Raw genomic sequence first — 23,273 nt, forward strand, 5'->3', positions numbered from 1 at the left:
TCCTTTGTGATATTCTCTCTAAAATTTAAATTAACTATTTTATAATAGAGATTTCAAATTCATTTTCTATTTTAACAAAATTATAACTTCATCATGTTCTTTGAAAACAGCATGAACATGTCCAATTTTCCAATTCTAAATAGGATTAGTGTTGGTTTTAAACTTAAAAGCTTACAAAAACTTACCTCTCCTGCACCAAGAAATAAGATTTTGTGTTCTGAGATGGGTTTACTGATCACTTTTTGTGCTGCAAGAAGACCTGCTAAAGCTACTGCAGCTGTTCCTGTAATAAAAATTAAGAATTAAATAAAAAGGACATGTTTTTAAGAAGTAGGAATCAAAAATATTTTTTAAAAGTCTGCTTTTTGCTTTACCTTGAATATCATCATTAAAAGTACAATATTTTTCTCGGTATTTCCTCAAAAACCTGAATGCATTATGATTTCCAAAGTCTTCAAATTGAATAAGTGTGTTCCGGCCATATCTAAAAACAGCAAAATACATAATGCTTGTGTTGAAAATACAACTACTAAACAGCTTTCCTGTCTACTATCCCATATGTTAGCATTTAAAAATAATGTATTATGGTACGTCAATTAAGGCCATGTGGACATTTTCAGAGTCAGTGAAAGATTAGACCCAAAATGTTGAAATCTATTAGACATGATAAAAAAAAAAAAAGTACTGGTGCTTAAGTACCATGCAGTGCCATGACGGGTCCAGGGGCTATCGATTTTTGTTAGCATTTCCAAGAGCCCAGGAGGGATACTCAGCATACTTAAGTTCTAAATAACTTCCTAAACAGAAGAGACTCTTTTTAATCTCTTAATCTCAAAAAGTATGTATTTGGCATGCATAGTCTTATTACATCAATAGCTAAACAGCATCAAAGAAAAGTATATATGAAACAGTTCAGAAAATAACTATATTCCGATATTGGTGACATCGATCATCTGGGTGAGCAGTGATAATGAGGCAAGGCCTGAAAAGGAGGCAAGGCCTAAGTTGGTCCCTAAAAGAAGAACAGAAAATAAAGAGGTAGAAAGAAAGCAAGGTATTCTTTGGTGACCCTGAATTTTCAATAGTCGTGGCTATATGCTGCAGTTTACAAATGGTCTTCAAAAAGTCCAAGGAAAATGCACGTTACAGATTTTTAGAAAATTTTTTGCACTAAGATAAACATCTTTTAATTCAATTTTCCATAGCTTTGGGAAGTATGTTTGTATACTAAAGGATAAGACATAAGTTGGCTGGGGCCAGATACAGGAGAATCCTGAATGTCAAATCAGAGACAGAGACATTTTTGTGCATCCCACATAGAATTGCTGGAGGTTGCAGAGGAGGGGAGAATCCACATGAAGACCTTAAGGAAAATAAACCTACCAGTGAGGGATGGCACAAGTAGGTGTGGAGTGAGACAAGAAAGACAAGAGAAGCAGCTAGGAGGCCACAGGGTGGTCAGGATAAGGGGTCTGAGGCAGAACGCACAGAGACAACTAAACGACAGGGATAACTATAAGACATCAGAAGCAAAAACCGGTGTTGATGATAAGGACCAACCTGGAAGCAAGGGAGAGGCTGCTCACTGGCAAGGCAGCCTGGATGACCGTGTAGGTACTATTTGGTTGTCCTAGGTAGGAAAATGAGGAAAGAAAGGGAGATGACAATTTCTGGGAAGCTGAAAGGTTCAGCTTTAGGTATGTCAACTTTGACTCTGAAAAAGAGTGAGTTTTTGAGTAGCTTCTATGCACCAATAATTTAAAAGGCGGACCTTGGAGAGATGACAAAGGCAAAAAAAAGTTCCTATGGCAAGAGCAAACCACTGACAACATGAAGTGCACAATGAATTTGGTGTAAACATGAGGATGAACTGGAGAGAAGAGAAACTGGAGACGAGACAGCAAGGCTGTGGCAGTGGAAAAGAGATGTAATCTGAGGCACCGAAATGATTCTACCAACTGGGGTTGAACAATATCCAAGTGCATGAGGGTGCATGGTTCAGGAGGAAGGCTGAGAGAATATCAAGATCAAAAGTTTGGCAATAGGGCAGATGATAACAGAGGTTGGGAATATAGCAGAACGGCTGCTTAGAGAAGGGAGAAATTAAGTTTGGGACACTAATATGAGTAGCAACCGAATGTCTCAATGGCAGATGACAGTGATTAGAAATGCACCCCTCAGAAACGTAGATGGCCTACAGGGATGGGTTTTCCAGAGATTTAAGAGTCACGTGCATAAAGGTCATGGCTTATATGGCTCAAGGAGAAGAGGACTGCACAGAAATCCACATCCAGTGAGACACAGCAAGAAGAAGCGGTGAAAATCACAAGAAAGCTGGAAAAAAGACCAAGTTAGGGAAGTCGTCTAGCAATCGAGAGAAGAGTGCTTCAAGAACTAAGGGTGGGAAGACCTGGTCAGATGCTGCCAGGAGGGTGAGAGGGAGAGCGGGAGAGCACCAATGGCCAGAGAACTGAAAACAAAAGCCGTACGCGAGCCTCAGTGGCATGGCAGGAGTGAGCTCGGATGCTAAGGACTAAAAGGACGTCTGAGAAGTGAGTGCACGCTTCCCTCAAGACGTCAGGAAACTCAGGAAGCAAAGCATATCTCATCGGCAAGAAAGAATCAAAGCTCCCCCAATTTATTCTGCTTATCTTCACAAGAGATACAGGAAAACAGAACTACCATTCCTCTCCTACCCCCAATTAAAGGTGCTTTCATACACTCCAACTGTATTGAAATACCTGTCAGTAATAGCTTTCATAAACTCATCAATCAGTTCATCATAAAGTTGTGAACGGTCTCTCTTCTGATACAAGCCCATGTAAAATGGATCTTTTAGGAGTGCCTACAAAAGAAGTCAAATGGAAAAATCAAAACCATTGATTACATAACCAGCTTAGACATAAATTACAAAATAGAAATATCACTAATATAATTTTTAAACCTTATTGTTCTAGTTCAAGAAACTTTTTTAAAAAATATTTTATTTATTTATTTGAGAGCTAGAGTTAGACAGTGAGAGGGAAAGACAGAATCTGCTGGTTAACTCCAAAAATGACCACACGGCCATAGCAGAGAGCTGGATCGGAAAAGGAGCAGCCGGGACTAGAACTGGCGCCCATATGGGATGCCAGCGCCACAAGCAAGGGATTAACCTACTGCACCACAGTGCTGGTCCCTCAAGAAACTTTTAATAGGCTTAATGTACTATTGTCTGTATAAATAGTAAAAGTGAGGTTTAAGAAAAAAAGCATCTAATCACAAAATTCTCCTTAAATTATATGTTCAAAAGAGGAATAATAAAATTTCAAATAAGAAGATCAAAGGGGAAAATGGGTTTACTCACTATATTATCAGTTCCCACGTCAATACACACAGGCAGGCACCTATCTGGCCGTATTCCTGCACAGGCTGTGTACAAACAAAGTTTTCCTACTGGAATTCCCATTCCATAGACACCCAGGTCTCCAAGACCCAGAATTCTCTCTCCATCTGTCACCACAACAGCCTTAATTACAAAAACAAAAATAAGAGAAAATCAAATTAGAAGTTGCCAAAAATGGGGCCCTAAAGAAAAGCATTTTTAAAAGATGGATTATCGTCACATAGTTTCACTCTCATTTTTAAAAATAAAATTGTTTCTTGGCTAACTTCCAATGAAAACCAACCAAGTGAGAACTTAAGACTCTAACAGTTCTGCCTATTATGAGATATTAACAAGAGAATTAATTAGATTCGGTTTAGGATTAGAACGCTTCTGACTGAAGGGCCAACTTATTTCCAGAAAAACAATTTAAGGGAGAAGTGAACAGAATTCTGATGAACAGCTTGCCCTGGAGAAAATACAAGTGTGCAAAGAAACAGCATGCTACTCCACCTTAATAACCTAGGCCCAACAGGAAAAGCCTTAGCTAGAGTAGAAGAGAAAAAGATCTAGAATAAAAACACATACCAACCTAATACCATATAAGATGAAACTGGGAGTTTAATTGTCTAATCACATTTTTCTAGATTATTCAAAGTGGTTATTCACCAATGTCTACTTTGGTAAGGAAGACATATGTAATAAAAGCAACTAAGATTGTTGCCTGTAGTAAAAAAAAAATTCTACTGAATATCTTCAAATAAGTTATGACGTTTTATTTAAGAAAGACAACCAGATTGAACAAGATTTATATTTGCTAAATTTGGTAAGCACCTAAATTAATCTTAGATTTAAAAGAAAGGCATAACCAATCCTCTCCACCACCATCTATAATAAGGTTTTGTGGCACTCTTGTGCATTTCTTCTACCCTAGAATAACAACAGTGAAATCGAAAAGGAATGTGGAGAAGGCAGGAGACACCAGTGGTGTGAACAGTGAGAAAGTTCACCTTGTGCTCTAGCTCCAATTTCTTACTCAGAGCCAAGCTCTATATCAGTAACTTATTTAATAACTATTATTATTATCATCATCTCAGATACAAAGCACTAAATCTGCATGTACATTAGTGCAAATAAACCAGAGCAACAATGGGAAATCATTCTGGAGGATTCAGAAGTAACTTACATGGAAACAGAAAGCATTAGGCAAAGGAGGGTTGTGCTATGAGTACCTTAACATGATTTTCTGGCCAGTTATCCACAATTGATCTAACATGACCTCTGTCTGAGATTGAAATAAACAATCCCCTGCAACAGAACAAAAACACTTTTGCATTTCACAACAGTTTTGTGTTTGTTTCTAAGTTTTGTTCATAACTGGAATATTTAGATATGTTAATAAAACATTAAGACACAGTATAATTTCCAAGTAGATTTTTGATAGGCCACACTGGTTTATTTTTAATCATTTTCAGTGACTTCAAATTGTAATTATATTGTTCACCCAGCTGCTGCAATGAAGGCAACTGTTAAATGATACGATCATCTTACCCAAGAAAACATCTACATTTCCTGTTCAAATAAACCAACATACCTCTGGCAGAAACCAATGTAAAGACAAACCACCAACACTAAAGGACATAACAAAGCCAAGTAGACCACTGTTAAACCCTTTGCAACAGAAAATGGGAAATTTGAAATAGCAAGGAGCAAGAAAATTACAATGAAATTACATAAAAGATGATACACTTGAAGCATCAGAAAAAAATGAAGTTATTTTTAATCAATAAAAACTGAACGTATTTGTCACACAATATATTGTTTTGAAGTATGTTTACACTGTGGAATGGTTAATGAAAAGTGATTTTAAACATGGTATATTGTTATCTAATTAAGACAGTCAATCCAAATTTCATAAAAAAAGGAAGCAAAGGGAGGAAAAGGCATAGAGGAAAAAGGAAAATCTAGATTCTAGAAAACAGGTCAAACAGAAATGGTCCCCACTGCCCTTCTACTGATTCTTAATTTTCTCACTGATATCTTCATTTAAGCATTATTATTACAGTCAATTAAGTTTAGTTCAGCCATTTCTCAACCAATACAAATTCATTAAAGTGAGTTTTTTAAAATGCTGGTGTCCTACCACCAGAGATCATGATTTAATTGGCTTAGAGTTTAGATCAACCAACCGAGATTTACTGACCACAGTTTGTGTGAAAAACGAAATAAACAAGAAAGCACTGCATAAACGATACACAGGACCACCCAAAAGCCATGCTCTTCACGCCTTATGTCATCTCCCAGGCACATCAGAATCCCATCAGGGGCTTTCAGGAAATATCTACAACTGGGATCAAGCCTAGAGACACTGAAGCAGAGTGGGGCCCCGTTAGCAGCAGTTTTAGTTGGCCCGTATCATCTGGATGGAGAAGCCCTGTCCCAGCAAGGCAGGACAGACCAGCTGAACAGCTGGAGCCTATCACAGAACCATTCCAGATGCAGCCTACAGGCTAGAACAGCGGTGTTTCTCAGTGTCTTCCAGGGAGTATCTATTTGCAACACAATCACTGAGGTTATCCACTAAAATCTGGACCTCTAGGCCTTTTGCCTTTTCTTCAGAATCTTGGAGATGGAAAAGACAGGAAAGCTGGCATACATCGACATTTTAAATAAGCCCCACAGGTGTTTCGTGCGCACAGTGAAGTCTGAGAGCCACTGGAATACTTAAGGGGAGACTGAAGATAAATGCTACCAGACCTTGTTTAAATTAATACATCTGTATCAGCTTGATAGCTAAGCATGGGAAAAACACAAGGATTGAGGAAACTGTTACAAGTTTAAAAAAACAAGAAAATGCAAATTAAGAAAAAATAGTATTTATATAATGCAAGGAAGTTTAGAAAGAAGCCATCATGGGGCAGGTGTCTGGCCTAGCAGTTAAGATGCCACATCCCATATCAGAGCACCTGGGTTCAATACCCAGCTGCGCTCCTGACCAGCTTCCTGCTGATGCAGACCCTGAGATCCTGTCATCCACACAGTGACCGGGACTGAGCTCCTAACTCCAGCTGCAGCCCCAGCCAGGGGTCACTGTGCACATCTGGGGAGTGAACCGGGGAGCGGAGCTGGCTCTCTCCTGTCAGTTTCTCCTCCACAGCTTGGTGACAGACACTGCCATCTGTACTCAACACACAACACGTCTGGAGGGATGCTCCTTTCCAGTACTCTTCCCACTTAAAACACCTGGAGATTTACAACTATTTAAAGTTAAAATTCAGGGAAAGCTTACTAAACAGAAATTAATGCTGACAAAAAAATGAGAATGAACCAACTCCTTACTTTGGCAAAATGGTCAAATATTTCAATGAAAATTCTAGAGAATCTGTTACCAGAATAAAGACTTTTATTTTTTGATACAAACAGCATACAATATTCTTCTAATAACTGAATAATTTAAAGAAGGTTAGGAATGAATGCTGCTATTTTTATATAAACAAATGATAATATGAGATTTTTATTAATCCTTTCTAATTCAAATTAAGCTTGAAATGTGAAATGTGATTGTAGTAAGACTTCCAGCCACAAATTAGGAACAAAATAGGTGTTATGGAGGCTTTCTCTTACACAGTAATCATTTATATGTATGCTTTTAAAATATAAGCCTTACTTAGGTCTCCTAAAGATGTGTCCATACTGAGAGCAGGCAAGACCAACCGTTGGTGTGTATACAATTGGCATGAGACTTTCAATATCATCTTGCAATATCCTGTAAAACAATTTCTCATTTCTTTCTTGTATCCCCATTATATAGATGTATCTGAAATAAAGCACAAGATACAGCCTTTACATTACAATATTACATTAAAGGTTTTGGTGTCTAAAATTGAGCTCCACCTCCACCCCCAAGAAATTAAAATCTCTAAATTATTACTACTTAACAGCTGGGATTAAAACCCAACAGAAATACAAATGTACTTAAATGGTAGACGATGATGAAACAGTAGGAACAGCAGCCAGCCGCTGCAGTTTGCTGTGAGTCAGGCTCTGTAAAAGGCACGGGCAACGCAAAGGTTTCCGTGAGCCCCTCACCCTAAGAAAGCAATCTACACAGAAACTGACAGGTGGGTGAAAAAGCAGAATAAAGTAGCACTTATTCATATGTTGACTGAGTATTAGCCATGTGCCAGGCACTACTCTGAACCCTAGGACTGTAAGAAGCGATCCTTATCCTTCAGGAGTTCAAGGTCCGGTAGGGATAAAAGCAGTGAAGTCTGCCAAGAGCACAGAGGCAGCACAAAGGAGGCAACAGCCAATTCACGCAAATAAAAACAAAAGCAAAATATTTTAAAGAATCAAGGTTAGGGACAGGCATTTGGCCTGGAGGTACAGACACCAGAGGGGATGCCCGCTTCCCACTTCAAGTGCTTGACTCAGCTTCCTGCTGGTGCAGTCCCATGCATGTACCAGTGATGGCTCAGGGATTGTTGCCACCCATGTGGGAGACCTGGATTCAAGTCTTGGTCTAGCGCCAGCTGTTGTGGGCATTTGGGGAGTGACCAGCAGATGGGAGCTCTGTCTCTCAAGTAAATAATTTTAAAAAACAAATGAAGTTTAAAGAATAAACACTGGCTTAGAAACCAGAAATCACCCAGAAGTAAATACGTCTAAAACAGACTCATTTTCTTTCCCCAAACTTGTTTCTTCTCCTATCTGACCAAACGGGAAACCCAGAGTCCATTTTTGAATTCTTCCTTCTCTACTTCCCTCACCCCAGTCTAATAAAACACCAAGTCCTACAGAGTTTACATGCTGTCTCTCCAATCTATGCATTTCGCCCCCACCCTCACCCAGCCCAAGCCCATCATTTCTCAGAGACTCGTGACCTCCAGAGCCTTCTCCCTGTTCTTTACACACACAACTTTCCTTCCTGGCATCAGTGCTTTCTTCTCGCAAAAACCTGTGATCATTTCTACTCTCCTTAAATTTTACTGGCTTCCAAATGCCAGTAAAGTAATGTGCAAACTCCTAAAATAGTTAACGAGACTTCTGCCTCCTTTCCAGCCCCCTCTCCTCCACGATGACCTACTTCACGTCTTCAAAGGCAGCTTGACTCTCACCTTGGAGTTGTACATTCGATGCACCCTTTGCCTGGTCACACAGTCGGAGACTCATGCTCTCCACACACAGTTCAGGGGGAGTGTGCTTTCTGCACACTGCCCTCCTCCAGAGACACAGGTTAGGTGTCCTACTCCTCCTGGCCCAACTTTCCCTCCTCTCCTCTTGACTTTCGGGTTTCTCTCCAGCCTAGACAATACCATGAGACTGGGACCATCACCTCACACACTTCTGTATTTCCAGGAGCTAGCGGAGGATGTGGTATACAGTTATATGCAAACATTTGGTGTATAAATAAGAAGCGATCCATTCAGAGGAGGAACTGAAATTCCTACATAGCTACTCAAGGCAGAAATGGGGTCAACAGGTAGACATGAAGGGGAAACAGATTTTTCCTCAGTATAGGGAAACAAAGAACAACTGAACTAGTAAGATGGAAGAGGCAGCTTTGAAAAAGAGACAGCAGGAATGTTCGGAACCAACGACACCTCCCAGGCATTGGGCCAACGCAAGCTGTGTGCCCCCTGACCCTCCTTGATGTTCTACTCGAGTCACTTTTCTGCCTACCACACAGTGACCTTGTCCTCACCCAGGACTGTGACAGCTCAGAGCTGGTGCACTCACCTTGACCCCCTTTCCCACCCAGCCTGCAACACGTTGGTCTCTTTCTCACTCTGCCTGTTCCTACAACATACTGTTTAAAATGCAGCTAGAGATCGCTTACTCCAGGAAGCTTTTCCTGATGCCCACAGCTGGGCGAGGTGCCTCTTTATGCTTTCAGAAAACATAGCCAACACGTGTCATTTTCTCACCGCAGTGCAGAGGACAGTGCCGTCACAGGGACGATCCGCCTCCCAGAAGCAGGGCTGGGCCTCACTGCGCTGGCCACACATCCTGATCTGTCAGTGACAGTCCTGATGACACCTCTTTTACATGCTACAGGTCCTGATCTATTACCTCCCTTGTCCCCTCAGTGGCTAGGACAGTGCCATGCAAAGTGGGTGACCAGGGAAAGTAGCTGGATACGATGGGTGCAAATTAGACAGTATCCTCTATGCTTTATTCACACCTGAAATACTCCCCTTTTAAGTATGAAAGCTGATTTCTGCTCAAATTTATTAATAAGGAACATGAGGGAATTATTCACTGAAGTGAAGGAAATACAATCATCATGAAGCAGTTAACTGACAAAACACAAACTTCATTATGAGGCTGCATATTTAAAGTCGTGATGTTCCCAATTTCATAATCTGAACATCAATAAAGAATGAACATCTAATCGACTCTTACTTTTCCAAAGGGCTACTCATTTTCTTCAAGTTTCGATGGAATCGTAAGGCTTGAATATCTTGTGTCTCTATCTTGGGAGGTAGAAGTCCTTGCAGACCAAGCATCTGTCGTTCCTGTAATGTAAAGGCCATGCCCTAGAAAGCAGAAAGAAAAGCATTAAACATTATCACTTAACTGAGGTAGCACTGGCACTGCCCTTCAAAATGCAACTTAAATGCAAACTTTAAAAATCAATGAGAGGGGCTGGTGCTGTGGTGTAGCAGGTAAAGCCACCACCTGCAGTGCCAGCTTCCCACACAGGCACCAGTTCACGTCCTGGCTGCTCCACTTCCCATCCAGCTCTCTGCTATGGCCTGGGAAAGCAGCAGAAGATGGTACAAGTCCTTGAGCCCCTGCACCAATGTGGGAGACCAGGAAGAAACTCCTGGCTCCCAGCTTCAGATCAACCCAGCTCCAGTCACTGCAGGCATCTGGGGAGTGAACCAGTAGATAGAAGACCTCTTTCTCTTTCTCTTTCTCTCTCTCTCTCTCTCTCTCTCGCTCTCTCTCTCTCTCTCCCCCTACCTCTGCCTCTCTGTAACTCTGACTTTCAAATAAATAAATAAATAAAGTAATTAATTAAAAAAATTGGGTGCTGGTTCATGTCCCGGCTGCTCCACTTTTGATCCAGCTCTCTGCTATGGCCTGGGAAAGCAGTAGAAGATGGCCCAAGTCCTCTGGCCCCTGCACCTGTATGGGAAACCCAAAAGAAGCTCCTGGCTCCTGGATTTGGATTGGCGCAGCTCTGGCCATTGCAGCCAATTGGGGAGTGAATCAGTGGATGGAAGACCTCTCTCTCTGCTTCTGCATAATTCTGCCTTTCAAATAAATGAAAATCTAAAAAAAATAAATTAAAATCAGTGAGATATGACCTTTGTCCAGACTTTTGTAATTTTCTAAGACTGATAATGTGCAGACTTGGTGAGTGTTTGGAAAAAGAGTTACTCTGACACCATTGCTGGGAAAGTAAACTAGTTTAGGTTTTTAGAAGACAATTTTAAATTTTAAAGTACTTTAAAAGTTTTTCAACACATTTTTAAAAGTACATTTGTTTATTTATTTGAAAGTCAGAGTTACGAGGCTGGAGGTTGGGGTGAGTATGGGGAGACATCTTCCATCTGCTGGTTCACTCCTCAGATGTTTGCAATGGCCAGTCAGGCCAAGACCAGGAGCTTCGTCCAGGTCTGCCACATGGGTGGCAGAGGCCCAAACACTCGGGCTGCTTTTCCCAGGCCATTAGCAGGGAACTGGATTGGAAGTGGAGCAGCAGGGACACAAATCGGGGCTTATACGGGATGCCAGAGTTGCACGTGGCAGCTTTACCCGCTACACCACAATGCTGTCCCTGATGCATATGTTCTTGAGTCAGGTAACCTGACTTGCAGACAGCCATCAGTGAGAAACATTCACACATGGAATAAGGAGTAACAGACACAGAGCTTCTTTACAGCACTACTTCTAGGACTCTTGGCTGCTACAAACTAGAAGTCTAGCAATTTGTGAGTAAGGATCCCTATGGTATATTTCTATATCTTAAATACCACAGAAATAGTTACACACACACACACACCCCTTTAAGTATGTACGATAGCAGGAAGATTTCTAAGACACATAGTTAAATAAAAAAAAGCAAGTTACAAATCAAAGCATACTCACTGTTAATCCACTTATATTTAGAAAACTCTCATAGAAACTAAATATTAGATATAAATGTCTGCACACATTATAAATGAGATCAACAGAATACAGTTCAAAGGAATGTGAACTAACCCATAACAGAGGCTACCCTCACTCTGAAGGGACTGGGGCTGAATGAGAAAAAGGGAAAAGAGAAATGACATTTAAAAGATTAATCAGAGCAGGTGTCTGGCCTAGTTGTTAAAGCACCAGTTGTGAAGCCCAAATCCTGTATCAGAGTCTTGGGTTTGAGACCTGCCTTTACTCACAATTTCTGATTCCTGCTAAGACACCTGGGAAGTAAGTGGCACGTCAGTATTTGGGTCCCTGCCATCCATGTAGGAGAGCTGGAATGAGCTCCAGATTCTCAACTTTGGCCTGGCCCAGCCCTGGATACCACTAGCATTTGTGGAGTGAAACAGCAAATGAGGGCCCTCCTTCTCTCAATTCACTATAATTAACTAATATTTCATAAAATCTCCATTTTCTGATATCCAGCTAAGTCAAATTCTTTGTATAAAAGTCAGCAAAAATGTTGAAAGATGTTGAGCTTCCAATTTTTTTTTCCTCCATGAAAGCAAGAACACTAACCAAACATCAGAATAAATTTTTTTTGAATTTTGGAAATTAATCAAAGGCTTAGAGCAATCAAGGAGAAATTACTCAAAGAAAACACCTGGATTTCAGTCAGCAGCAAGCTTCATAGTATTTTAACTCACACTATTCCCAGAGTTTGAAATTACCATGAAAACCGGCAGCATGGAAGGGACTGGAAGGGTGGCTGAGCCTTCTGAAACCCCTTTCTCAGGGAAATTTCACGAATCCACCTGTTCTGGGTTCTCGGAAAGACCCCACTTATAATGCTATTTTATTTGATCTGGCTTGGAGCTCACCCAGTGTTAATAGTCTTCCACCCAGAAAAGCTTGTTGGAAACAGCTCAGAGGCAATTATGTAGCATGGCAGCTGCCTGAAGCCGTGGATTAACAGTTGAGGCAAACAACAGGCTAACCAAAAGGAAAAGGAAAAGCTAATGAATGAGATGTCTGAGGGTGGAAAAGCTCCAAGGCACCCTCGGGAGTCTGGGAGGCTACATCCACGGGCTGTGGGCACGTCCAGGAAAGGAGTGAGAAGGCATTAAGCTCCTCCCCCCGGCTAACCTTGAGGCTCTGACAAGCAAGGCTGACAGGATTGTAAACTGTCCAGCAGAACGCTGGAGGTGTGCCCAGCATGCCTACAGAGCCTCTTGGCAGAGAAGGACGCTTACTGGTTCCAGGTACTTACATTTCTGTTTATTCATGGCTAGCCAGTAAATTGAACAATACAGACTTTTGTTCCAAGAGTTGTTTTTTTGAAAAGAAGATGACAGAGAGGAAAGTAACAGAGTGGGAGAAAGATCTTCCATCTGCTGGTTCACTCCCCTAATGTCTGCCACAGCACGAGTTGTGCCCGGCTGAAGACAGGGCCCAGGAATTCCATCCAGGTTTCCTACATGGAACTGAAGTACTGGGCATCACCTGTGGTCTCCCAGGTGTATTAGCAGGAAGCTGGACTAGAAGTGCAGAATAGCTAGAACACGAACTAGGCACTCTTCTGTGGGTTGTGGGTGTCCCAAGAGGCAGCTTCACCTGCAGAGCCTCAGTGCCCACCCTGAGAATACAGGCTCTGAATAATTAGTTCAGAGATTTCACTAAGCAAGCAGCAGCAGCAGTAATATACCCCTAGGAGGACTATTTAATGTCTAGAGCTACTGTATTGTTGTGTTTATTTTTAAAATTATTATTTACCTATTTTCAGTTATTTGAAAGGCAGAGACTCTGAGAAAGAAGACAGAGATTCAATGTCTGCTGGTTTACCTCCCAAAAGTCTCCAACTGCTAGGCTGAGCCAGGCTGAAGTCAGGAACACAGAACTCAATGCAAGTTTCCTGTGTGTGTGGCAGAGGCCCAAGCACTTGAACAATCACCTACTGCTTGCAAGGGTGCACATTAGCAGGAAGCTGGACTCGAAAGTAGAGCTAGGAGTCAAATCCAGGTGTTGCACACACTGACATGACCACTGTGCCAAATGCTTGCATTTACATTCTAAATGAGCAGTTTTCAACAAAAACTTAAGAGACACATAGATAAATGAAGTCTGGCCCATATCCAGGAAAAAAGGCAGTTAACAGAAACTGTCCCTGAGGAAACCCAGACACTGTACTTACTAAACAAAGACTTTAAATCAGTAATTAAAAGTATGTTCAAAGAACTAAAGTCTAAAGAACTAAAGGAAAGTACAAGAACAAAGAACAAGTCCCGCCTAAGGAAGAATATCAATAGATAGAAAGAAATTACATGACAGGAAACATTCACCCAAAAATCCAAGAAGCTCACCAACTCCAAGTAGAATAAACTCACAGGTTTACACATAAACATATAACCAAATCGCTGAATGCCAAGGACAAAAGAAAGATCTGAAAGAAGAAAAGTGATTCTCAGTAACATTAATAGCTACCTACTTATCAGAAACCAGGACGATGCATTCAAAGTGCTGTCATAGTGACTGTCAGTCAAAACTTTATAACCTATAAGCTAACTAGTAAAAATGAAGAACACAGGCAGAAGTCTGCCCCACAGTTGAGACACTGGATTGAGACACCAGTATCTGGTATCAGAGTGTCTGTCTTTGATACAGGTTCCTGACTCCAGCTTCCTGCTGAGAGCCTGGGAGGCAGCGGTGATGGCTGAAGCAGCTAGGGTCCTGGTACCCACATGGAAAATCCGGATTGAGTTCCAGCTTCCACCTTGCCTGGGGCCACTGCAGACTACTTGGAGAGTGAACCTGTGGACTGGAGCTCTCTCTGTGTGTCTGTTTCCTTCTTTGTCTCTCTTTTAAAGTTTGTTTTTTTTTTTTTTAATGAAGAATTTAAGACATTCCCAAATAAACAGAAACTTAGAAAATGTGTAACCAGCCATAACACCAGCTCCAATATATTAGAATTTTTAAGATCATGGCAACATAAAAATTGATGACATACTGGAGTGGTAGGAATATGATTTTTGAATTTTATTGGCTACTATTTGTGTTAATAATAAACTAATTAAAATTTTTCTGGGGCCAGCACTGTGGCGTAGCAGGTAAGGCTGCCGCCTCCAGTGCCAGCATCCTGTGAGGGTGTCCGTTTGAGTCCCGGCTGCTCCACTTCCAGTCTAGCTCTCTGCTATGGCCTGGAAAGGCAGTGAACGATGGCCCAGGTCCTTGGGCCCTTGCACCCCTGTGGGATACCCGGAGGAGGCTTCTGGCTCCAGATCAGCACAGCTCCGGCTGTTGCGGCCGGCTGGGGAGTGAATGGGCAGATGGAGGACCTTTTTCTCTCTCTCTCTGCCTCTGATTTTCAAGTAAATAAATAAATCTTTAAAGATTTTTTTCTTTTGATTCTTAACTATTAGAGAGCCAGTCTGGGAAGTTCATAAGAAACAACAAAAACTCTCCTAGACCTAAGAACCAGAAAATCAGAGCTCATGATAGAAAGCTTGAGCAACTCATTAACTATCTTAGGGCTCCAGTGGAAAGAAGAGGCCATTAAAGAAGAAGGTACCTTTCTCTGAAGCAAGGAGAGAACTTCTACTTTGCTTACGGCCCTGTCTAAATACTGACAGAGTCTGTGAACTCCAGAGGCTTCCATAGCCTTGGCAGCTCATGACAAGAGCCTCGGTTGATCATTGACATCATCAATAAGAGTGTCAATTGTTAAATCAACAACAGGAGTCACCGTGCACTTGCTCCCCATGTAGGACCTATGTCCTTAATCAGTTATACTATGAGAATTAATGGTAAGACTTGTCTTCAAACAGTACTCTATACTTTGTGTGGGTGCAAACTGTTGAAATATTTACTTATTATAGAGTTGGTCTTCTATATATAAAGATAATTAAAAATGAATCTCTACACCTGCTTGGGAGATCCGAAAGAGGCTCCTGGCTCCAGATAGGCACAGCTCTGGCCATTGCAGCCAATAGGGGAGTGAACCTAAGGATGAAAGACACCCCTCTCTTTCTCTCTCTCTCTCTCTGTGTAACTTTTTTTTTTTTTTTTTTGACAGGCAGAGTGGACAGTGAGAGAGAGAGAGACAGAGAGGAAGGTCTTCCTTTTGCCGTTGGTTCACTCTCCAATGGCCGCTGCGGCTGGCGCACCGCGCTGATCCGATGGCAGGAGCCAGGAGCCAGGTGCTTTTCCTGGTCTCCCATGGGGTGCAGGGCCTAAGCACCTGGGCCATCCTCCACTGCACTCCCTGGCCACAGCAGAGAGCTGGCCTGGAAGAGGGGCAATCCGGCGCCCTGACCGGGACTAGAACCCGGTGTGCCAGCGCCGCTAGGCGGAGGATTAGCCTAGTGAGCCACGGCGCCGGCCATGTGTGTAACTCTTACTATGTAACTCTAAATAAATCTTTAAAAAAATATGAATCTTAATGAAGAATGGAATGGGAGAGGGAGTAGCAGGTGGGATGAAAGTGGGAGTGGGAGGGCAGGTATGGGGGAAGAACCTCTATATTCCAAAAGCTGTACCTATGAAATTATATTTATTAAATAAAAGCCTTCTAAAAAAATCTTAGGGCACAAAGTTCCTAGTCCACAAAGTAAAGGTGTTATGAATTATCTTCTTCAACATCCTTCTCCAATTAAGTTAATAATTTGCCCAGATATTTATTATTTATTTAGCTCTTTATTTTAAATGGAGTCCCTTAGCACACTCAGATTTGGCTAGAATAAACTAGACTCTTGAAAATAATACAAGTTTGAGAGGCTGGTATTGTTGCCCAGTGAGTTAAGCCACCACTGGTGAGGTCAGCACTCAGTACTGGAGTGCTGGTTCAAGACAACTACTTCACTTCCAAAGCAGCTTCCTGTTAATGAGCCTGAGAAAGCAGCAGATGATGGTCCAAGTGCTCTGGTCCACCTGCCACGCATGTGGGAGACCAGGACAGTCTCCAGTTCCTGGCTTTGGTCTGGTCCAGTCCTGGCTGTTGGAGCCGTCTGGGGAGTGAATCATTAGAATGAAATTCTCTCTGGCACTCTGCCTTTCAAATCAATCAATCAATCAACCCATCTCTTATATTTGGGGGCAGGTGTTCAGTCTTTAAGTTTAGACACCCAACAAGGCCCATATGAGAGTGGCTAGGTTTGAGGCCTTGCTACAGCTCCTGATTCCACCTTCCTGCTAATGCAGACCATGGGAGGCAGCCATGATGGCTCCAGTAACTGGGTTCCTGCCACTCATATAGAAGACCTGGACTGACTTCCCAGTTCCTCGCTTCAGCTAGGCCAGGCCAGCCAAGCCCCTGACGCTGAATCCATCTGGGAACTGAACCAGCAGATGGAAGCGTTCTCTTTCAAATAATAATAATAAAAAAATACATGAAATATTTGCTTTAGGGCCGGCGCTGCGGCTCACTAGGCTAATCCTCTGCCTAGCAGCGCCGGCACACCGGGTTCTAGTCCCGGTCAGGGCGCCGGATTCTGTCCCGGTTGCCCCTCTTCCAGGCCAGCTCTCTGCTGTGGCCAGGGAGTGCAGTGGAGGATGGCCCAGGTGCTTGGGCCCTGCACCCCATGGGAGACCAGGAAAAGCACCTGGCTCCTGGCTCCTGCCATCGGATCAGCGCGGTGCGCCGGCCGCAGCGCGCCGGCCGCGGCGGCCATTGGAGGGTGAACCAACGGCAAAGGAAGACCTTTCTCTCTGTCTCTCTCTCTCACTGTCCACTCTGCCTGTCAAAAAAAAAAAAAAAAAAAAAAAAATTAAAAAAAAAAAAAAGAAATATTTGCTTTAAAATATATTTTACTGATTTTATGTGAAAACTGGGAAAATAAAAAAATTTAGATGGCAGGAAGGATTTGAGAATTGCTGGCTAACATCAATAGTGTTATTTTTTTCATTTCAGAAGGACTCCTATACTTCTGATAAATTGCTTCATTAAAAATGCTGGCTTCTCTTTTGTTAAGGCAGCCAACACAAAGGTAGAGAGAAAGAAAAATAAGGTAGAATTTGGAGGAAGTGAAAGAAGTCGAGGGTAGGAGGCTATGCACACAGTTCAGAGCTGGCCCATCTTATAATCAAACAAAAAATCTTAGGGCACACAGTCTGCAATCACCTGCATTCAGCTGTAATCAGAACAAACCTCAGCCTATATACTCCCCAGATTTCTTAAGAACTGTCATATGGAAACATTATTAAAGTGTAAATTGCAGGGCAGCCATCTGGCCCAGCAGTGAAGACACTTCTTGGGGGACCTGTGTTGTGGGGCAGCAGGTTAAGCCACCAGCATCCCAAGTAAGTAGTTTGTGTCCTAGCTGCTCCACTTCCAATCCAGCTCCCTGCTAATGACCCTGGGAAAGCAATGGAAGATGGTCCAAGTACAAGGGCCCCTGCAACCCACTTGGGAGACCTGGCTAGAGTTCCATGCTCCTGGCTTTGGCCTGGCCCACCCCTGGCCACTGCAGCCATTTGGGAGGTGAACCAGCAGACAGAATATTGATCTCTCTCTGTAACTCTGCATTTTAAATAAATAAATCTTTAAAAAAAACAAAAAGACATTGCTTGGATGCCTGCGTCACTATCAGAGTACCTAGGCTGGAGTTCCACCCTTGCTCCTGATTCTGGCTTCCTGCTAATGTGCACCCAGGAGGAGCAGGTGATGGCTCAAGTGGCTGGGCCCCTGCCTCCCAACATGCTAACATCCAGATGGAGGTCCCAGTTCCTGGTTTCAGTCTGGCCCAGCCCTGGTTGCTGCAAGCATTTGAGGACAGAACCAGAGAACAGGAGATCTCTATGTCTGTCTTCTTTTCTCTATCTCTTTGCCTTTCAAATACATAAAGAAATAAAAAAATTTCTATTGTAAAATGTCACTTACAATTACTTCTAAAAGCTTTAAATCTGCACCAGAAATAATCTACAATTCATTTATTATATACTTTCTATACTATGCTATACTTTCCACTCATGATAATGAAAAAGTTCTGGTTCTAGAGTGTGGTCTTCACTATACAGCACTGAATGTACTTGGCACTGAACTGTATACTTTTCAATAGCTAAACTATAGATTTTACATTATATACAATAAAAAAGTTTTATAAACATAGTAACCAGTATATTTTCAGTCAACAGAGATTAGACATCCATGTAAAAATATTCAGAATTCAGTCCTGCTTTAATTATTTAACTATTTTATAAATCATAGTAGCAACATACAATTAAAAACAATATTTGTAAATATGTGAAAGATAATTGATGTAGTCAACAGGTTTTGAAACACAAATTTGGTTTCGTAATATGGCAAATTCCCATGGAGTCTATGACCATGAATTAGGAATCACTAGTCCTTATTCTTTCTTAAACAAAAAACCAAATTCTTCCTGCTACTTAAAGGAATGCCAGATGTTGCTGTTGATTTCTTTTTTTTTTATTTTTTATTTTTTTATTTTTTGACAGGCAGAGTGGACAGTGAGAGAGAGAGAGACAGAGAGAAAGGTCTTCCTTTGCCGTTGGTTCACCCTCCAATGGCCGCCGCGGCTGGCGCACTGCGGCCGGCGCACCACGCTGATCCGATGGCAGGAACCAGGTACTTATCCTGGTCTCCCATGGGGTGCATCCTCCACTGCACTCCCGGGCCACAGCAGAGAGCTGGCCTGGAAGAGGGGCAACCGAGACAGACTCCGGCACCCCGACCGGGACTAGAACCTGGTGTGCCGGCGCCACAAGGCGGAGGATTAGCCTAGTAAGCAGTGGCGCCGGCCAACTGTTGATTTAACAATGTTGCAGTGGATTCCTTTCTGAGAGGAGGAGCGTGGTGGGGGCAAGAGGCGCAGAGTCACCACACAGACCCCGGGAATCGGGTGAAAGCAGGCTTGAGGCAAGCAGCCCGAAGACTCGTTTATTTCAGTTGGTACAACAGCTTATATAGCCAACACAGCCAATCCGGTCAAGGGGCAGTTTATGCCCTAACCAATCACAGCCTGTTGCCAGGCAGGCTCTGTTGCCAGGTGGGTTTCAAAGCCATTCCTGAGTAACTGAAGCTCACTTGCCAGTGGCCATCTTGGCATGGCCTTCTCATTCCACCACACTTCCTGCTACTTCAGGGATTGCCAGAAGTAGCCTTTCAATGATGTAAACATGCAGATGCTAGCAGAGATGTTACCCAACATCAAAGATTTCTAAGACCAGAGCATTACATTTTACATGTTTTAGAGGAAAGAGTACCATAATGCATTTAGATTATCCTCTTCCTTGAAATTCATTTTCCACTTAATGTGTTTTATAAATTTCTTATATTTCTTAAGTCCCCAAAGTAGGTTCTGAATAAATTACAGCCACGGGGTCAGTGCTGTAGTGTAGTAGGCTGAGCCTCCACCTGTGGTGCCAGCATTCCCATATGGGCGCTGGTTCCTGTCTGGCTGGTCCTCTTCCAATTAAGCTCTCTGCCTGTGGCCTGGATGATGGCCCAAGTGCTTGGGCCCCTGCACCCACATGGAAGACCCGGAGGAAGCTCCTGGCTCCTGGCTTTGGATCGGCCCTTCTCTGGCCAGTGTGGCCATCTGAGGAGTGAACCAGTGGATGGAAGATCTTTCTGTCTCTCTCTGTTTGTAGCTCTACCTCTCATAAATAAATAAAAAAAAAAAAATCTTAAAAAAGATTCTATCCATAAGGATAAAAAACCCCAACCTATTTATCAAATGTCTACCATAACGCAAGGCATTGTAAAAGACACAAAGATGCCGGCACCGTGGCTCAACAGACTAATCCTCCGCCTTGTGGCGCCGGCACACGGGGTTCTAGTGCAGTCGGGGTGCCGGATTCTGTCCCGGTTTCCCCTCTTCCAGGCCAGCTCTCTGCTATGGCCCCGGAGTGCAGTGGAGGATGGCCCAAGTGCTTGGGCCCTGCACCCCATGGGAGACCAGGATAAGCACCTGGCTCCTGGCTTCGGACCAGCGCGGTGTGCCGGCCGTGGCAGCCATTGGAGGGTGAACCAACGGCAAAAAGAAAGACCTTTCTCTCTGTCTCTCTCTCTCACTATCCACTCTGCCTGTCAAAAAAAAAAGACACAAAGATGTATCTGAATAGTGCCTGTCCAAAAGAAACCTGAAATAGCCAAGACAGGAACTTATGAAAACAAACATCAATGACTTCAATCATAGCTTTAGATACGAATAAAGGACACAGCAGCACACACTGATTACTCGCCACAGGCACAGAACATAAAAGTGCCACGGAGTTTCAGAGCTGGAAGCAGTCACCCCGCATGTGGTGGTGTGAAGCACTTCTACTGGCAAACTGGGTCTCACTGAGTTGCATCTTGAAGAGCAAGCAAGTTGGAAAGGTGAGGGAAAACAAGTGAATTAGAAGATGCTTCATCAACTTTCACTTAATCCACCAACTGCTCACTGAATTTTCATCTGTGCCAGGTACCAAGAAGGCAAAGATGAGGTGATCTTTGTGGTCCTTTGTCAAATTTCCCTGCATAGACCTAAAACCCCTCAAAACTTATACAGAACAGTTCAATATTTTATTTTCCCCTGACAATGGGAAAAAATGGAACTGAACATTTCAAATAAGACATACCTTTCACTTAAATGTACCTTCCCCTAAAAGGTGAACTTCATACACTGCAATAAACTCAGTGTATCCCTTTGCAAACTTCCTGTAAGAATTCTTCCAGAATTACGCATACTGACTATTTAATAATATACAGGAGCAATTCAAAATGTTCATGGAAAAAATGGTTAAAAGATGAGTTGCAAAAATTTCCAGGAATAGTTTCTTTCATAGTATGTATTTTTTCTTTTTTCTTATTTACAAAAGGTAGGCTCTGTTTATTTAGTCAAAAGCAGTGGACTGACATGTGACTCAATACCACAAGAAACCACTTCTCCACTTCCTTCTGAGTCCCAGGGCTGACACCAGACTGGCAGGAATGCTGCTGAAGTGTTGTCTAAGGCCTGTTCATAGGTTTACAAGTTCTCATTGAGGGCAATCTGACTGTGTGAGAATGGCCAGGTAGGTCACCATCAGCAAGTCACTGATGCTGCTGTTGAGCATGGTCTGGAAGTCATCGGGAACTACTTTGGGTACCTGGTTACCCAGGCTCATCAAGAAGCAGCCCACGGTGTTGTCAGCTAACATTGTTCCAGACGGCACATCCTCTGCATACTCTAACACTGTGCTCAGGGCATCCTGGATGAGGGTGGATGCCCCTCCTACTTCCTGCAAGTCACTCCAGAGTCCAATCACCTGGTTGGGGCTACAGGCCTTCATAATCAGGTCAACTCCAACGTGATCAATGTCATAACGGGCATATTTCACATCAGAGGTGTGAACACCACTCCATGGTCCCAGGGACACCCACTGAAGTGCTGACGTAGGCCTTGGTTCTCCTGTGGCCATTCTGAAGACTCACATCCACAGTGAGGTGAACGGGGTTGGGGGCCTCCCAGCTGTAGCACTTGCGGATCAGCACGGAATGTTCCTTGATGTCATGGCCTGTAGTGTACCAGCCCAGGATGAGTTCATTTGGACAGATTTTTTTGTGCAATTCATAGATGTTCTTAGCAAATTCCATTCAACGGCCACTTCATCTTCTGACTCATGCAGCACTGGAAAACAATTGGTGACCTCCACTGAGTGCTTGTCAACAGTTCCCAGTAGGGTCCTGATTACTCGGGCAGCGCCTTCGTTGTGCCACTCGTAACTGTCCAAGACGGAGGCCAAAATGACCAGACACAGTCTGACCACGTGGCCACCAGGGAAGGGCCCTAGGAGCATGGGACTAGGCAGCGAGGGCACCGAGGTCTGTGCAGGGGCTTATGCAGAGGCTGGGGTCTGGCTTAGACCTGTAGCTGCAGCCAGCATTGGTGCTGGTGCTGGGGCGGAGGCTGGAGCTACAGTTACACCCGGGATTGTGGCTGGAGTGGCAGGAGATGCACTTGTGGAGACTGCTGGGGTAGCCATTTTGTCAAGAAGGAAGAAGCCTCATAATATGTATTTTCCATGAACTTTCTGAAAACCCCTCATGCGCACACACACACACACACACACACATCCATGTGTGTGTACTTTAGTTAGACGTATACATTACTTATATATCTTTTAACCATACACTGGATACCACATTAAGCATGTCAAAAGCCTTATCTCATTTAACACTCTGAAAGCATCACAGGGTACAAAGTATTATTTTTGCCATTTTACAGATAACTTCAAGTGAGCTGCTCAGAGAGCTCTGTACAATACCCACAGTCATACAGCAAGTAACAGATGGAGCTGAATCTGAACCTAGGCTATCAAAATGTAAAGTCCAGGCTGCTGCTGCTGCTGCTTTTTCTTTCATTTAAGATTTTTGTTTTACTCATTTGAAAGGCAGAGTTACAGAAAGAGAGAGGGAGAGACATCTTCTATCCGCTGGTTCACTCCCCAAATGGCTGCAATAGCCAGGGCTGGGCAAGAGTTAGGAGCTTTTTCTGGGTCTCCCATTTTGGTGCAGAGTCCTAAGCACTTGCGCCATCTTCTGCTGCTTTCCCAGGCGCATTAGCAGGGAGCTAGATCAGAAGTGGAGCAGCTGGGACTCGAACGAGTGCCTGTGTGGGATGCTGGTGACACAGGTGGCAGCTTTACCTGCTATTCCACAATGCTGGCCCAAGTCCAGCCTCCTTAAGTATTATATTTATTATTTAATATTTCCACTAAAAAAGCAAAGGACTTGCCCACAGAACCCAGTTTCAAGAACAAAGTCAGGACTGGATCTCAATCCTGCCCGTCACCTCTA

At 43.0% G+C, this 23,273-nt stretch overlaps 1 protein-coding gene across 5 annotated transcripts in view; it reads right to left on the bottom strand.

The window, feature by feature from the left end:
• Positions 1–23,273, bottom strand: part of ME2 (malic enzyme 2) — a 77,544-nt gene that overhangs the window by 30,481 nt on the left and 23,790 nt on the right. For 3 of the 5 annotated variants that reach the window (XM_089305735.1, XM_089305733.1, XM_089305734.1), the window contains exons 3-9: positions 9,770–9,903; positions 7,032–7,181; positions 4,597–4,672; positions 3,347–3,508; positions 2,742–2,845; positions 375–484; positions 186–283 (exon numbers count right to left, since the gene is read on the bottom strand). In XM_089305735.1, the coding sequence (XP_089161861.1) occupies positions 186–283; positions 375–484; positions 2,742–2,845; positions 3,347–3,508; positions 4,597–4,672; positions 7,032–7,181; positions 9,770–9,903 (834 nt within the window). Of the gene's footprint in view, positions 1–185; positions 284–374; positions 485–2,741; positions 2,846–3,346; positions 3,509–4,596; positions 4,673–7,031; positions 7,182–9,769; positions 9,904–21,073; positions 21,450–23,273 lie in introns of those variants that run through there. The other 2 variants (XM_089305736.1, XM_089305737.1) reach the window with 2 other exon arrangements.

This window comes from Oryctolagus cuniculus, chromosome 10 (assembly GCF_051225735.1).
Source record: "Oryctolagus cuniculus isolate XC-2025 breed Fujian yellow rabbit chromosome 10, ASM5122573v1, whole genome shotgun sequence".
NCBI classification, from domain to species: Eukaryota; Metazoa; Chordata; class Mammalia; order Lagomorpha; family Leporidae; genus Oryctolagus; species Oryctolagus cuniculus.